Raw genomic sequence first — 16,602 nt, 5'->3', positions numbered from 1 at the left:
TGTCACATTAACAAATACCTTTTTCTGGCTTTCAGCTATGACAGAGAAAATAGTTTGGACTTCAGAGTGTGCAAAAGTCCTCTGAGACTGATCACTAAATGTAGAAGTAAATAATAATTTTCAGTACTGGATTGTTTAGACAAAACTGGTAATGATTAGATTCAGCATAAAATTTGCATATTACTTCAGCACTTTTGGGGGTTTCTCCATGCCACTAAAGCTGGAATGATGGGTTTGTATATATGTAACGTGTTGTTGCTAAGGTTAAATCATCCTATTTATACCTGTGCCAAGCTCTGCGGCAAGAACCCTAAAACATGTTTCAGTGAAATCGGTGCATATGATTGATACGCCATTATACTTCTGGCATCTGGAGCAAAGAAGTAACTTCTGAAATTTATACTGACTGAGATTGCAACATTTAGGGGCTTTAAACTTACAAAAATTGATGTCTGTATTTCTCTCCACTTAGTGAACAGTAAGCTGGGGTTTTGTTTGTTCAGTTGTTTGGGTGTGTTTTTTTTTCTCCCAGCAAAAAGCAGTCTTTGGGATAGGTATACTTAAGAGGTTTCTTCTGCATTTAAAAAAAAAATATTTAAAAATTGAGATCACAGCTATTTATGTTAAGATTATTTTCACAAACTATAAGCATGAGTTTTACTTGTTTTGACATTTCAGTTTTAAGTATTGTAGTGCAGCTGTTCCTGCTGGCCTGAACCTAACAGTTTCAGATCTAGAAGAGAAAGTTACTACTAAAGGGGATTTTTATAGAACCCGAGTGCCCAAATCCACAGTTGCCATCCTGAAAATATCTCCTGTTGGAGGCGTTGAAGACCAAGAACGTTGAAGACCAGAGGACCGTATGGATTTTTATTATTTCACTTGTAAAGCTCCACAGATGAATGTAACGGTGTATGTATATCCTTAGAATTGCCACTGTTTTGAAAGGGCTTAGCCCCTTAGCAGCTAGCTTAAGCAGTGAACTAAGGTTTGGAAACTGGGCATTCCCTTTCCCATACAGGGCAGGAAACAGTGCTTCACTAACAAACAAACTTACTAGAAGACAGAGTTATGGCCTGAACTTTAAAACATTCTACAAGAAGCACTTTAACTTTGCTCTTCCCACTGTGTGTACAGTAGCGATAAGGTGTCATTTAGTAATTTGTTTTAATTGGCATTTTGATAATTGTTAAGTAAGTCTGGATGAACAATCCAGAATGTTGTTTGGTAAGAGCATGTACACCAATAACCATATTCTGACTGTTCTAGTCATCACACATGGGAGTGAAGGCTAAAGAGGAGAGCACAATTTTATCCTATGGATGTGTTTAATAACAACAACAAAAAGAGACAGGCCTCCTTCAGCTTTTTCTGAGGGAAGGGTAAACAGCCATCTCCAAGGCTGTTAATTGCAGATGTCAAAGGTAATTCTTTAAATCCTGTCACTGGACAGGATTTAAAAGTGTCTTCTCTTTTTCCTGGTGTTTCATGTTCTCTTGTGATTAATACTACTTTGGCTCCTTCTGTAGCTGCCCTTTCTCAGTATACTCTGTAGGCCGCCTAGGCATTTTCCACAAAGTTTGGGTTACAGTTGCAGAAGTGGGCCTGAATACTTTACATGGGTCTGATGCTTATATTTCTACACACTATCATTTTCTGGTGTGCCAGAGTACTTACTCTCTCTGTCATCCTTTCTCCTTTGTACTGCTGCTGTTAGTACTGTGGCTTATTCCACTGTGGGAATAATTGACTGATTGATTTTTGACTGTTAATGCTTGCTTTTTTGTTTTTTAAATGGACATTAAGCATTCAGATTCATTTTTTTTTTTATAAAGCTAAGCTGTAGAACCAAAAAAAAAGGGGGGGGAAGTCCCAACTAAAGAAGTTCTATTACTTCATCAGAGATGTTCTGTTCATACAATTTTCTCCCCTTGAAGGGAAAAGTTGTTGAAACTAGAGGCAAGGATAAAACCTTAAATGCAATGTTAAGACTAGGGTTTCTTGTTTGCTAGTGTGGTAAAATGGATCTGTTTTATGACAGCTATCCATCATCACAGTTATTTTTCTCAGGCTGCCACATGTAAAATGTTAGTAGAGAACCTGTAGCCCTCTACAGGTACCATACTGTACTTATATGCTGTATACTGTAGCCCCCTACAGGTGCTATTTGTACAGCAGCTCACAGTGTTGTATTAGAAAGTTTTCCTTATGCATTGGGACCCAGGAAACATGAAGTCCAAATGCCTTACACACATAGTGTGATAGGATCTTTTTCTGAATTTGGTCCTATAGTGCAACAGATTTTCTCTTTAAAGAAAACAAATGTTAACTTGTACAGTATTCAACCTAATATAATAAGCAAATAATTTGAATTTTTCATTGGTCATTTTAGCTTTGTTTTGTATCCAGAGACTGCTTAACCTAGCGTCTTGAAAATGTTACTGTTTAGGGATGTGTTCTGTGAAGCTGAATATTGAAACTTCAGGTTGTGACTTTATTGATGTCACTATATGATCATTCACTGATCAGTCTTTTGGAAAAAAAAAATAACCAAAAAACCAACAAAGACAACACTGGCTAAGCAGGTCAGCATGTAAAGTTATCTATTAAAGATGTGTTTCAGCAAAGCCTGTAAGAAATCCTGCTTTTAGACATCTGCTTAAAGTTTGGTATGCTTGCTTAAGTAAGTACTGGACAGGGTTGGGCCAGAGAGGAGCAGGCAGAATGAACTTGCTTACACTGCCATGACAGACAGTGTGCTTTCCTCTTGATCATGTCTAGACTCAGTAGAGGCCACAAAAGACCAAGTTTCCAGTAGCATTTGTGGAGAAGAGTCCATGCTTAAATCTGCACGTGTTGCCTGTCACTACTGCTGTCTGCTGAGATGACTGACTAAGTGCATTGTTAGTTTTAAATTTATTACATGCTTGTGTACACAAGTTGATTGTTGGTTAAACAAGACTGTACCTGTGTATTTTTGTGTCTTGTACCGAGTTTGTTGGGGTGGTTTTAAACATTTAATGAAGTTAGAATGAGCAGCTTTCTTGATATTTTTCTTCTTTAGAGATTAAAATAAATGGCCTTTTTTTACCTCATTTTTATTATTCTTTTCTACTTTTCTCCCTAAGGAAGAAATACCACACACTCTTAAACACTGTAATACTGCTTCTAAATGTTCCTGGTTCCATCACTTGTAAAAGTCTGGATCTTGTCCTGACCTACAACTTAGCCCTTTCAAAATCCTTATTTTTACTTCAGTCCTTGTTTCATCCCCATTTATTAGCTTTTCCTGCATCATTTGGATAGCTAGTGGTTGATAGCATATCACAGTATCACCGAATTGTAAAGGTTGGAAGGGACCTCTGGAGAGCAGTAGTAGGTTTATAGGAAATTTAAAAAAAAATCTGTTTCTATAGTGGGATTTTTTGAATAGGTTTTTAAACATACTACTTGCTTTACTACTTCTGACAAACTTGAGGGTATTTTAGTAGTAGTAGCATGCTGGGAGTCACAGTGATATGCATAGTGTTGCTAACTAACGCTCCTGCTCTACTTAAGAGGATTTTGCAGCTCCTGAAGCAGTGTTGCATTGCTGTGGGTGTATTTGCTCCCAAGCTTTTCCTACTAACCAGAATGAATTCTAGAAGCAGAGTTGCTCCTTTGAACTTGATACTCTTCCCATAGATAACCAAAATTGTGCCCTGCCTTCATGGGATTTGTGATTCCCTTCCAGGAATGCAAAAACAGGCTTTGCTTCTCTAGGTATGTCAGCTGACTTGAGGGATGGAGAACTGATGGGGCATGTACCCTTCATCACCTGTGGTAGGTGAGAACTTCTAGGTCAGGGCAGTTAGGGTCATTGGTCTGTACTAGTTGTAGCTGCCAAAAAAAGGAGGCAATAGGTTTCCGGGAGGCAGTTTTTTTAAACCACTTTCAGCAGAGACCAGCTATAAAGAAGAGAGATTTGCAATTTATGTATACGGGATGTAATGAAAGGCCTGTAAATTCACTGAACAGAGGGATAATAAGAACAGCATAATGTTTAGGAATGTGCTAGAAATTATCCTTCATTGATGAAAAGCCCATGATGGAAACTTAGTCTGACATTTTTTTGAGTCTGGCTTCCGTGTGGTGGCCAGGCTGTTTCTGATAGATGGCTGGATTTTCAACAGCTAGTTAGCTACCTAGTTTGCACTGGAGAACTGTACTGCTATCTTGTATTTTCTTTCAGCAACTTGTAGTGTAGTACAGGAACTGGAAAAACGGAGCATAGTAAATAAAAACCAAGGACTTGCAGGAAATATGGTGCAGAAAGCATGCTTTATTTCAAATGAACAAGTCTATCTCAAGGAGGTTCAACAGCTAACAAGATTTATTACTACATTAGGAAAACTAAAGCAAACTGAAGTGCTCAGGATATTTGTTGTTGTAACAACAGTTTGTTTTCAAACTGTGGTTCATTGCTTAGTTGCCCTGGAGTGACTACAGGATGTCTAATACTACCACACGCTCAATCACTGCATCCTACGAACCTCCGAGAGGGTACTGCTGCTGCACTTGAGTACCTCAATAGCTTTGTTGATTAAGGGGATGGCCAGGTGATGTTACTTTTCTAAAGCTATTCAGGCAGTCAGTGTGTCAGAAACAGTACACAGATGGTGGGTGAACAAAGTGCTGGCCGCTTGCACTTTGTCCAAAAATAGTCAGTCAGGTATGGAAATTATGACTTAATCAGATCCAACGTAAAACATTAAAGTAATGCTTACAGGAGGGTAATTGCAAACATCACCAATGCCTTACATTTCTGATTCAACATATATATTTGTGCATGTATGAAATACTATGCACAGTATCATCTGTTAGGTGTAGGTAATCTTCAACAGGGAGCCTCTCTACCTGTTGAGGCATTCTTAGACATCAACAATGAGTTGAGGCGCAAAAATTAGTTAAATGTTGAGCAGGGTAGTCGTTTGCTAGGAAACTTTCTCCTGCCAACTGTTAGTTCCAAAAGTTACGTTTCAAAATGTCATAAAATAAATGGTACAAAACTTCATAACCGTTAACTTCGGCTATATACAGTATGTACATGTCAGTGAAAAAAAAGTGTTTAAAATTCTTAGGTCAATAATGACTATAAGTCATAATGTATAGCTCTGGACTTTGTCTCATTCAGGTAGGTACAAAAATATTTTTTTTTTATATTTACAGATCAGATATTTCAGTCCATATATGAATCACTTGTAAAAAGACAAGTGTAAATTATACAGATCAAGCTTTCTAAATTGATCGAATATTAATATTCACAGTGGCAGAATCGGTACCAAATTCATTTGCTAAATTCAGGGTATAAAGTCCACCGTCGTTCTTCTGGACATCCATGATGATCAGGGTGGTTAGATCTTCACTTGTTTCAATGTGGAATCTGCCTTGCTGGTCCTGACTAGCAATTTTTCTCCCTCCGCAGTACCATGTTATTTCAGGAGCTGGTTCACCCGAAAAGGCACAAGATACTGTGAGAACTTTTCCTTCATCAATGCTGATATCAGATGGAAGAGCTTCAATTTTGGGTGGTACTCCTTTACAAAACAGGAGAAGAAATACCAAGTCAGTCTTTCCACTAGGCCATGCAGCAAGTCTATTCTGAGGACTACTTCAGGATATCTGAAGCACTAAATCTACTAGTAATTGTATTGCTCACCTCTCAGACCTGATTTAAGCATTTTACTAGTTGAACTCTCCAGTTGAGCCATGCTAGATTTCCCCATAATACTGCTGGAGCTCATCTCTACAAAGGATTCTTTCATGGAGGACATGCTTTTGGCAGACATGCTGGCAAATTTCATTTCAGTCATGCTGCTACTGCTGAAACTGCTGAATGAAGCCTCTTGTTTAGAAGAAGCCATTTGAAAGGACTGAGAAGAAAAACTTTCGTGCATGCTTGCGTCGCCACTTGTCTTCAATACTACCTCTTTTGGTGGTTCTTCAATTAGAGCTGAGGAGCATTGCAAAGACAGAAGGAAAAACCAATAATGTCATGTTAACAAAGTCATGCAGTTCTATATGGTTAATTTTACAGAAATGAAGAGACAGCATAGTTTGCTTTCCATGGAAAACTGCAGTGGAGTATAGTATTATTTACAGAATTTGATTCAAGATGCCGAAATCGCAAAGAGTATTTTATAACTGAAATAGGTAAGTAGGAAATGGGACAGTTACTAGGATGTATAAGCTTGAAGGAAGAACATGCTTATGAAGAAACAGTTTATCACAGAGCATTTCCTGTTAGAACCATTACTAGAATTAGACATTGAGAATTTGTGTGTGTTCAGTCCATGTTTGTGGAAATTGTTCAAGTTCTTACAAGCATGATATAGAAAAAGTCTGTATTTCACTGCACTGCTCTGAAGCTATGAAAGGCAACAAAAAAGCTCAATCACTGCAGCTTTCCTCCAAACCCAAGCACAGTCATACAAGCAAATCATAGCAACTCCTTGGTGCTAGGAACTGGGATATGGTGCAGCAAATAAAACGCTAAACCCAGTTCAGTTACATTACCATAAAATTTAACTCTGCAATTGTTTCGTTTTATTGGAACAGGTTCTGTCAGTGAATGAGGAAAGAGTAATTGCCAGCACCAAGGGCTTAACACAATCATCCTAGAACAAACGCTCATAGCCTTCCGTTAACATGCATTTGTTGATGTAATAGAGCATCTGTGTGCTCCTCTGTGGATGTTATAGATTTCTAATGCTGTTTTAGTTCTGTGTAGATAATATACAAAATAAATAGGAAATCATTAAGATACCTAAATCAACATTACCTGTGTTGTTTATCATAAGTAATTTTTGTAGACACATGACAGCAAAAAGTTGTGATTAGTCTGAACATAAGACCCATAGAATGAACTTACGGAGTACAGTCAAAGATGCTGTAGCAGAACACTGCCCATGGTAATTTTTTGCTTTGACTGTGTATTTTCCGGTGTCACTTACTGCTGCATTTTGAATCTCAAGAGAATATATGTTTTTAGAGCGCGTTACTCTGATGTGTGATGAAACAGCAATCTGTGGAGGGGAAAAGAACGCTTTCATTAGGATCAGTTTTATGAATAATTCTAATTTTTCTAGTAGATATATTAAATAAATACTTACAGGTTGATTATTCTTAAACCACTCAATTTCAGGAGAAGGATCCCCAGAAACTTCACAGGTGAACAATACATCTTGTCCTTCATTGACATTTTGAGACTTAGGCTGCATGATAAATGCTGGCTCGTTGGATCGCTCCTTAGAGAAGGTCAGAACGTACTGGCATTTAATTATGCCTTCGTCAGTCTTGCCCTCACAGGTGAGGATACCTTCATCTTTACTACTAGCCTTTTTGATAGTTAGTGTGTGATCACTTCCAGAAACACCATATCTGTAATCATCTGAATTTCTCAGCTCCATTCCATTCAGCATCCATTTTACTTCAGAGGCACCAGGAATGTTGGCTTTCAATGTCACTTTCTGCCCTTCGGACACTGTCATTTTAGTTGAAGATGCTTTAATTTCTGCTTTCAGTTGTTTGACATCTTCAGTAACAATTGACTTCTTAATGACTTCTTCAATGGCTGCTTTTTCTTCAGTTGCCACTGCTGATTTCTTCTGGGAAGAAACTGTAAGCAACTCATTTTCTTTCTGAACTGATTTGTGAGTTTCAGATACACCTCTTACTTGGGAGTGGATATTTTTAAATACTTGGCCAGTAAACTGGAAGTTAGTTTTCGAAACACCTCCTTCCCCAGTAATTTCACAGGTGTATTCTCCTTTATCAGATTCCATGAGATCATGGATTTTGAGCTCATAGGTGCCATCTGCTGCATAATGAAACTTGAAATGATGGTCTTCTTTTAGTTTTTTGCCATCCTTATACCAAGCCACTTCTCTGACACTTAAAACACTGCTTTCAACTGCACAGGATAACTTCACCTCATCTCCAAGAGTTTCTGCTTTCAGATGCTGTTTTATCTTTGGTGAAGAGGCAGTTGGTAATTGTACTTTCTCTGCTGGTACTGTTTTGTCTGCAGGTGGTGACTTTGCTTTTGGGGGGCTGCTGATGGGTTCAGGAGATTTTACTCGTTTCGGAGACTTAACTAGTTCTGGAGACTTTACACGAGGCTCGGGAGATTTGACTGTTGGAGGTGCTGCAATAGCTTTTTCAGGAATTTTTGTTCTTTGAATAGTCAAAGTGAAATGTGCTTCCTGCCTTCCTTCGGCGTTTTCCACCACAACAGTGTAACTTCCCTCATCGGACATCTGGACAGAAGTAATTTCAAAAGTAGACTTGTACTGTGTTCGTGTTACTTGGAAGCGCCTTGAAGAAACAATGGGTTGACCTGCACGGAACCATGTTATTATTGGTGCTGGTTCACCATCGACATCACAGGAAAATCTTGCAGTCTCCCCTTCAGAAACTGTGATTGACCGTGGTTTTGTAAGAATTGTTGCAGGTAGAGTGCTTTTAAATGCCTTGTGTACAGTCCTTTCCTCCAATGACTTTTCTTCAGCTGCTGTGAGTTTTTCTTCAGAAGCAGCATAGTGTTCATATGATAAGAGTGATTCTCTTGTTGCTGACATTTCTGATTTAACCTCTCTTACTGAGGAACTTGCTTCTGTAGCAGTTGCTTTCTTAAATGAGGAGACTGCATATGCCTCTGTTTTTGTCAAGTCAGGTAAAATTGACCTTGGTACTTCCTCATCTCTCCGCTGGGAAGAGTATGTAATGTAATCTCCTCCAGTAACATCTAGTGTTGCATAATCAGAGCATTCCCCTTTGTAGTTTGTGCATACAGCCCGGTATGTTCCACTGTCGTCAATGTGGCAGTCAAGAATCTCCAGAGTTAATACACCACTGGTATTAGTAAAATGTATCTTACTGCTCTGCTGGAGCTCAATACCATTATGGTACCACTTCACTTCAGCAGTTGGTTTTGACTGGACATTTAGAATGAACCTGGTATTATGGCCACAGGGTACGCGGTGTGAGCGCATTCTCAGGGTAATGCGAGGAGCATGGTCAAGGGTGAAAGGCTGTTGAGTAAATACTTCGTATTTCCTTTCCATAGTTTTCTGAGTTTTCAAAGCAGATTTCATGGACTCATATCTGGAAAAGATATCAAATCGTGCCATCCTCTCAAACCGAGAGAGTGATCTTTCACTAGAAACTGGGCTAGGTGAACGTGGTCGAGTTCTCTCTGGTGTCGGGGATCTCCTCTCACTTTCTTCAGGAGGCCGTGAGCGAGGCCGTATTAATTCAGATACAGGACGCATCAACTCAATGTAAGTTGGAGAAAGAGATCTTCTCCTCCTTAGTAATCTAGAGGGAGGTGAAAATTCCCTGTGAACCTGTTGCACCATTTCTATTTCTTCTTCTTCTTCTGATGTAATCTCAGTTATTTCTCTTTCCCTCCTTCTTCTGAGTCTGCTCTTTTCCTCTTCTGCCATGTATTCAAGCTCACTCCTATATTCAGAGAGTCGTTGAGCAGTGCCAACAGGACGGAGCAATTCTTCATCCTCTCTTTCAGCCATTATCCTTTGCTTTTGTTTAGGTGGTCTGTAGGCAGCCCTGTCGTGACGTTGACGAAGCTCTGCATAGCTAGCACTGGTCTCAGCTTTAGTTGGGATGTGATAGCTTGAGTACCTCAGCTGTCTTTTTCTTTCTTCCTCTGAACTGACCTGTGCTGTTTCAGTAGAGTAGCGAAGGGAAGAAAGTTCAAAGCGTGGAGGGCTTCTGCTTGGAGGGGAAGCAGAAAAGCCTAACTCTAGCTCTTCTTCAAGGCGCAGTCTTTCCTCTTCAGTTCTTTTCATGGCTAAATAGTCATCAATAGGCAGGAGTAATTCTTCATCAGACAAGTCACCAAGTGATCGCCTTCTTGGTCTATAGTAATACTCGTAGTCTGGAGACGGGATATGCCGACGTGCTGGTCTCACAATTTCCAAATCATCTTGTGTTAGCTTTGGTATGCGCCATTTAGGCTTATATTGATCAGAAACACGTGGCAGTGGCATCACATAAAATTGCTCCCACCTGGAAAGACGTATGCGTTTCTGGCGTTTCTGAACAGTTCTCTCAATTTTTCCTGGCATTTCGAACTGGTCTCGCAGTCTCTTGTACCACTTCATGTCTGACAGAGGCACAAAGTGTTTAATGTTCTGATCTTCCTCAAGAGTAGTGCGCGCATGTTTGCGAGGCTCTGGGACCTCATAGGGCATACGAAGTTTTCTTTCTTCCTTCTTTTCTTCTTTCTTAATTTCATATTCACCTTTGACAGTCTTAGTGCTAACAGCTGGTTTATATAAGATAGCAGCTTCTCTGAGAGCCTCTTGTGCAGTTTGTGTCAGTGGAACAGCTTCAGCACCAGAAAGGATCTCTGCCATTCGTAAGGTCTTGTCAATTTGCCTTTGTACATGCTTTTCCCGCTCTTCTTCAGACTTATACTCACGCTTGACATATTTCAGGCGTTCAACTTTTAGATAAGCCTGGCAGCTTGTAGATCCAGCACTGTTTGTGGCAGTAACTCTGTAATAACCACTGTCTTCAGGTAAAGTATCTCTGATATGCAAAGCATAATAATCTAAACCTTCATGAATTATATCAAAGTTAGGACCAAAGGATAGAGGTTGACCATCTTTCTCCCATTTCAGAGTTGGTTTTGGTACACCAGATACCCTGATCTCAAAACTGACATTTTGGCCTTCTTGACATTCAGCGTTTGCCAGCAGTCTTTTAAACATTGGCCTTAGTGTGGCATCTGCTGGAGGTGGATGTGGAATCACAGTCAGCTTAGCTTTGCAGCTGTCTTCACCATACTTATTGCGTGCCACAATACTGTATTCAGCATCATCCTCTTCAGTGACATTATTGATCACGAGTTGATAAAGACCTTTATCTGATTCAAAAGTATACTTCCTATCATCATCACCAGGTTTGATTTTCTGGCCTGATTTGAACCAGGTTACGCGAGGTTCTGGGTGAACTGTTATAGTTACTCCAAACCTGACATTTTCTCCAATGTATGCAGTACGGTTGTACAAAGGCAAGGTGAATTCTGGTGGACGTTCTAATAGTCTCATAGTATCAACCCGTCGTTTCACTTTCCTAACAGTTCTGCATCTGTAGTGCTCAGAAATTTCTCTCACACCTTTAACAAAAAGTTCTGCGTAAGAGCTGTCTTCTCCATAGTCATTTACTACCTTGCATCTGTAGGTACCATCATCAGATTTAGAGACATCTTTGACATACATAGTTGCCACACCTTCTTCATATTTGATTTCATATTTCTCATTGCTTTCTAATTGCCTCATACCAAAGTACCATGTGACTTGTGTGGACTGATCATAATTTTCAATCCTACATACATATTTGGCATGCCCTCCTTCTTCCACAACAGCATGCTTTATCTGCCCAGTGCTGGGACCAATGTCTATTGGTGCAACTTTAACTTTAGCCACTGTTATGCCTTTCTGAGATCTAATTGCACCTCCACAGGAAATACGGGCAACTGAAACAACTGTATTCCACTCCTTCTTTACTAGAGTTTGGTAGTAACGCCTGTGCCTCAAGGTCTTGATGACTTTAGTGCTGGTCTTTTCTGTTTGCTGTTTTAGCCATACATGATTAAGCGCTTCAGCAGCTGTCATCCGAGCTTTTCTTTCCTTTACTAGTAGGCGATCGATAAAGTCCATGGCCTCAATGCTTATGTCTTTGAATGCTTCATCATCAAAGTTGTATTCAGCATTCAGAATATTTTCAATAACTTGTTGGTTTGTTTCAGCAATGAAAGGATTGATGCCACTGAGAAGTATGTATGTTAGAGCACCAACTGACCACATGTCAGTGGCTGTACTGACTAAATCATGATGATGTACTTCAGGTGCATAATATTCAGGAGAGGTGAACTGGAGCCTAAAGCTGTCTCCAGGCTTCAGTTGTCTGGCTTGACCAAATTCAACAATTTTAACTGCAGAGCTTCTTCTTGTGACATAAATAATGTTGTCTGGCTTAATATCAAAATGTCCAATGGTATGGCGATGCAAAAATTCTAGTGCATCGCAGACCTGGCGTACATAACTTACTATTTCTCTTTCATTAAGTTCAAATGAAGCTGTGCTGATTCTTTCAAAGATGTCAACTCCAGAAATGAATTCAAAGATCATGACCAATTCTTCTAGGCTCTCAAATGATTCATGAAGATACAGGATATTTCGGTGCCTAGCAATGTTAAGAATGGAAATTTCTTTCTTTACCAAAACTTGGTCAGCACCCTTTACTTTGACAAACTTAGCCAGGTAAGTCTTCTTTGAAACCGCTTCAACACAGCGGTGTACAATGCCAAACTGCCCACGTCCAAGCTCTTCTGCAATCATGTATCTGTTATAGAGTTCCTTTGTAGAATAGTGAGCTGCTTTATCTGTGGTGACTTCCCTGGTCTCATCAACTTCTTCATCATAGTTCGTTACCCTGGTCTTATCTTCTTTTGTTATAATTGGATCAGTAGGTTCAGAAGGCTGGCTTTGGCCAAACTTGTTTTCTGCAATTACACGGAACTGGTAGGTGGTTTTGCCAAACAGGTTCACCACTGTGTACCGTGTATCACGAGCCTGTGCAACACGAATCCATTGCTCTGCTGTTGTAGCACGTTTCTCAATAATGTAGTTTATGATTCTGCTTCCACCATCAGTAGCTGGTTCATTCCAGGTTAAATTAACCGAGTCCCTTGAAATGTCAGTTACCTTCAAACCTCTTGGTGGATCAGGCACATCAGCTACATCTAATTCAACTGTTTTTTGGTCGATTCCAAATCTATTTTTGGCACAAACAATGTAAAACCCTGCATCTTTTCTGTCAACACCATTTGGGAAAACAAGAGATGTGAATGATCGCGTAACAATGACTTGGTAGTGTCCATTAGTATCAATGAGGTCTTGTCCCTTCTGCCATGTGATCACAGGGGTTGGCTTGCCACTGAATGGAATCTTGATGCTCACTACTTCCCCTCGGAGGGCATGAACAGCTCCCATGCCTTCCAGATTTTTGGGCAAGTGAATCTTTGCAGGAACTGGAATAGAAAGAGAAAGAAAAAACAACACATGACCAAAAGCACATGAGAAGAGCACCAGCAGTCTAAATATTCAAAGCTTAATAAAGTTTTCACTTAGGAATAGAGACCCTTCATTCACCTTCAACATCCAAAGAGGCAGTCCCAGACACAGATCCTCCTTGGTTGGTAGCTCTAACTTGATATACTGTGGCATCATCATCTGTTACATTTGTGATAACTAGCTGGTGATATCCACCCTTGAATTCCTGTATCTTGATCTTTTCACCATCTGGCATGATTTCTTTGCCCTGTCTGTACCACTTGACAATTGGTTTAGGATGACCAGTGACTTTGCAGACAAATGTGGCATTAGCTTGGAATTTCACATTCAAATTCCTTAGTTCTTCCTTGAAATGTGGAGCTTTAATTGGTACATCAGATTTTGGAGTGACTGGTTGTGATACCTCACTCCACTCACTTTCACCGCCAAGATTTTCACATTTGACGCGGAACTCGTATTCCAGACCTTCAATAAGGTCTTTCACAGAATAGACTGTTTCACGAATTTCATCTGTTGTAACAGAAATCCACTTGTTCTGTTTTTTCTCACGCTTCTCGAGATAGTAAGTTCTAATCTTTGCACCGCCATCACTTGCAGGTGGCTTCCATGAGACAACACAAGAATCCTTTGTGACAGCACTTACTGCTGGCTGACCTGGTGGTCCTGGTTTTTCTGTAAAGAATGAAAAAGTGCAAAAACAAAAGTGAGCTTACCTTTGTAATTAGAGGGGCACACAGAAACTGATATTTTGTCATCGACTTACCAAATGGAGGCTTCATAACAACAACTGATGAAACCTCCAGTGCTTCACTAATGCCATATGTGTTCTGAGCAGAAACACGGAAATAATAGCCTGCATTTTCAGTTAGGTTAATAATTCTACAGGTTGTGCCTGAAATGCTTGAAGATACAAGTTGCCATTCTGCTCCTTCCTTGGCTTCACGTTTCTCTATGATATAACTGGTTATCATAGCACCTCCATCATCCTCCGGTGGTTGCCAGCTTATCACCACAGAATTCTTCAGTATAGACTCTATAACAATTGGCCCTACTGGTTTATCTGGCTTATCTGTAAAAGAAAAAGCATGTAATTTTCAGTTATTTTGCCAGTAAATATTTGAGAAAATACTCCACAAAAATACTGAAAATAGAATTAATTACCTTGTATTTCCACATTAAGTACTGTGTCAACAGTTCCAAATGTGTTACTGAGTTGCACTTTGTATTTCCCAGCATGAGCCTTGTGCTGGACATTCTTAATCGCAAGATGAGTATAATGCTCTGTGTTCTCAATAGTAACTGTTTCTGATCCTCTCAAAGGTTTGTTGCCGTGGAACCAAGTTATTGCTGGTACTGGTCGGCCAATATACACAACATGAAGGCGGAGGGTGCCACCTGCACCTGCATAGTACTTCTCTTTCAACGGGAAGCCAGGGTGGAACTGAGGAGGAGCCTGCAATAATAGCTTGCCACTAGTTTCAATTTCCCCAACATCATTAGTAGCCATACAGGTGTAGAGACCTTCATCCTCCTGTTCATCTGTCATTACTGTCAGAGTATGATTGCGACCATCAGATGACATTTTGTATTTTCGGCTTTGCACCAGTTCTTTGCCAAAGCGATACCATTTAATATCAGGCAAAGGTCTCCCAACAATCTGGCATGTCAGCTGAGCTGCTTCACCCAGTTTAGTTGTAACATCCTGCATTTCTTTTTTGATGGCGGGTGCTTCTCCAGCTACAACAAAGAAAATTTTAAAATAATTAAGATTACTATGAAATTTTCCTCTATTACTGTATTACTGGGAATTACTTTTCATTTACACTTGTGTGTCATATACTAGAAAGACTGTGCTTTGTGGGCAAATAGCATGTAAAATAAATAGGCAGCTTGTTAAGTGCAGCAGCACTGTGGTTTATGACACAGCAAATCACAACATCACAGGAAATAAGACAATATGGTTTTGCTTACATGTTAATTTAGTTTTCACTGCCATAGCAGTCCTTCGAGGTCTGCTGAGGCCAGTCTGATTTTCTGCAAAAACACGGAACTCATATTCTGTAGCCTCGAGTAAACCTCCTACTGTAAACTGCCTGTCCTTGATGCGTTCTTTATTGCATTTTTTCCAGGTGCTTTCTCCAGACTGGCGATATTCAACCCAATAGCCAAGGATCTCTTTGCCACCATCACTTTCAGGTCTTTCCCATTCTAATGTAATGCTGTCCTTTAATATAGAAGTGATCTCAATTTCTCCAGGCTGGCTTGGTTTGTCTAAAAAGTAAGATACAGAAAATAAATTCCTCTTTAAAGGTCACTAAGCTGCTCTTCAGAAGATCTGTTAATGCAAACATTTTCTTACCAAATGGATCCTTGCATACAACTGGTTCAGAAGGAGGACTTGCTTCACTTTCACCAATGTCATTTTGAGCAATGATACGGAATTGATATTCAGCATCTGGAACAAGTCCTGTGACTGTGTACATTGTAGTGGTAATCTGTGTCTTATTATGCCGGACCCATTTTTCTGTAGATGTCTCTTTACGTTCAATGTAGTAGCCAGTTACACGGGAACCACCATCATCTTTAGGTCTGGCCCAGGACAAGTTGACAGAACTCTTTGTAACATCAAGCACTTCAGGTGGGTTGTTTGGAGGCTCTGGAGGATCTGTTTGTAATTGTAACAAAAATAATAGAAATAATAATGCCATAGAATAAAAAGCATTTGCATATACTATTTCACTTTTAGAACCACAATGTAGTAATTAAAAATCATTTTTAAAAGTATATAAAAGGGGACTTACTTAGAGGTGTCTTTGGCACTGCTGGTTCTTCAGATTTGAGAGATTTGCTAATACCAAAATGGTTTTCAGCAGAAACACGGAAGTGATATTCCACATTTTCTTTTAGCCCTTTCACCACTAGTGATGTCCCTTTCACTCTAGAGTCAACAGTGTACCAGGCAGTCTTCGGTACTTCTCGTCTCTCAACAATGTAACCTAGGATATCAGCACCACCATCATCTGTGGGAGGTCTCCAGCTAACTCTGACGGAACGAGCTTGTATATCATCATACTCAAGTGGCCCTTCTGGTGGATTTGGAATGCCAATCACTCTGACTTTAATATACACAGCTTTTTTGCCACACTTGTTTTCAAGTGCCAAATCATAGGTGCCTGAGTCTTCTCTTTCTGCATCTTTGATCACAAGTTCTGTGTGAGTGTCAGAAGTCGCAATCATGGCCCTCTTGCTGATGTCATGTCCTTCTTTAGTCCATTTGCATATTGGGATGGGTTTACCTTTAATGGGTATTGTAAGCCTGATAACTCCACCTTGTCTCACCATGAGACCTTCCTGGTATTTTTCATCAAGTTCATAGTCAGGATATTCTATAAAAAAAACCAAACAAAAATAACATCTCATGCTACGTCTGTTTTCCAGATGAAATCATGCCTGCTTAGGC

General features: G+C 39.8%; 1 protein-coding gene and 1 long non-coding RNA gene across 4 annotated transcripts in view; one reads left to right on the top strand and one right to left on the bottom strand.

The window, feature by feature from the left end:
- Positions 1–4,301: 4,301 nt before the first annotated feature.
- Positions 4,302–16,602, bottom strand: part of TTN (titin) — a 253,429-nt gene continuing 241,128 nt past the window's right edge. For all 3 annotated transcript variants that reach the window (XM_057411684.1, XM_057411685.1, XM_057411686.1), the window contains 10 exons: positions 15,944–16,528; positions 15,502–15,807; positions 15,114–15,413; positions 14,304–14,879; positions 13,906–14,211; positions 13,221–13,814; positions 7,152–13,099; positions 6,911–7,064; positions 5,699–5,992; positions 4,302–5,576 (listed from right to left, as the gene is read on the bottom strand). In XM_057411684.1, coding sequence (XP_057267667.1) covers positions 5,278–5,576; positions 5,699–5,992; positions 6,911–7,064; positions 7,152–13,099; positions 13,221–13,814; positions 13,906–14,211; positions 14,304–14,879; positions 15,114–15,413; positions 15,502–15,807; positions 15,944–16,528 — 9,362 coding nt within the window. In that variant the 3' untranslated portion in view covers positions 4,302–5,277. The remainder of the gene's footprint in view (positions 5,577–5,698; positions 5,993–6,910; positions 7,065–7,151; positions 13,100–13,220; positions 13,815–13,905; positions 14,212–14,303; positions 14,880–15,113; positions 15,414–15,501; positions 15,808–15,943; positions 16,529–16,602) is intronic.
- On the top strand, positions 5,425–15,393 carry LOC130600403 (uncharacterized). Its single transcript, XR_008972448.1, has 2 exons — positions 5,425–6,192; positions 15,272–15,393. It is a non-coding gene; the product is annotated as an uncharacterized LOC130600403 (long non-coding RNA).

The sequence above is a fragment of the Pezoporus wallicus genome, unplaced genomic scaffold (genome assembly GCF_028554395.1).
Source record: "Pezoporus wallicus isolate ANWC-B61680 ecotype Strahan unplaced genomic scaffold, APGP_CSIRO_Pwel_v1 contig_6732, whole genome shotgun sequence".
Lineage (NCBI taxonomy): Eukaryota > Metazoa > Chordata > Aves > Psittaciformes > Psittacidae > Pezoporus > Pezoporus wallicus.
Note: the sequence above shows the minus strand (reverse complement) of the source record. Positions and strands in the feature narration are given on the sequence as shown.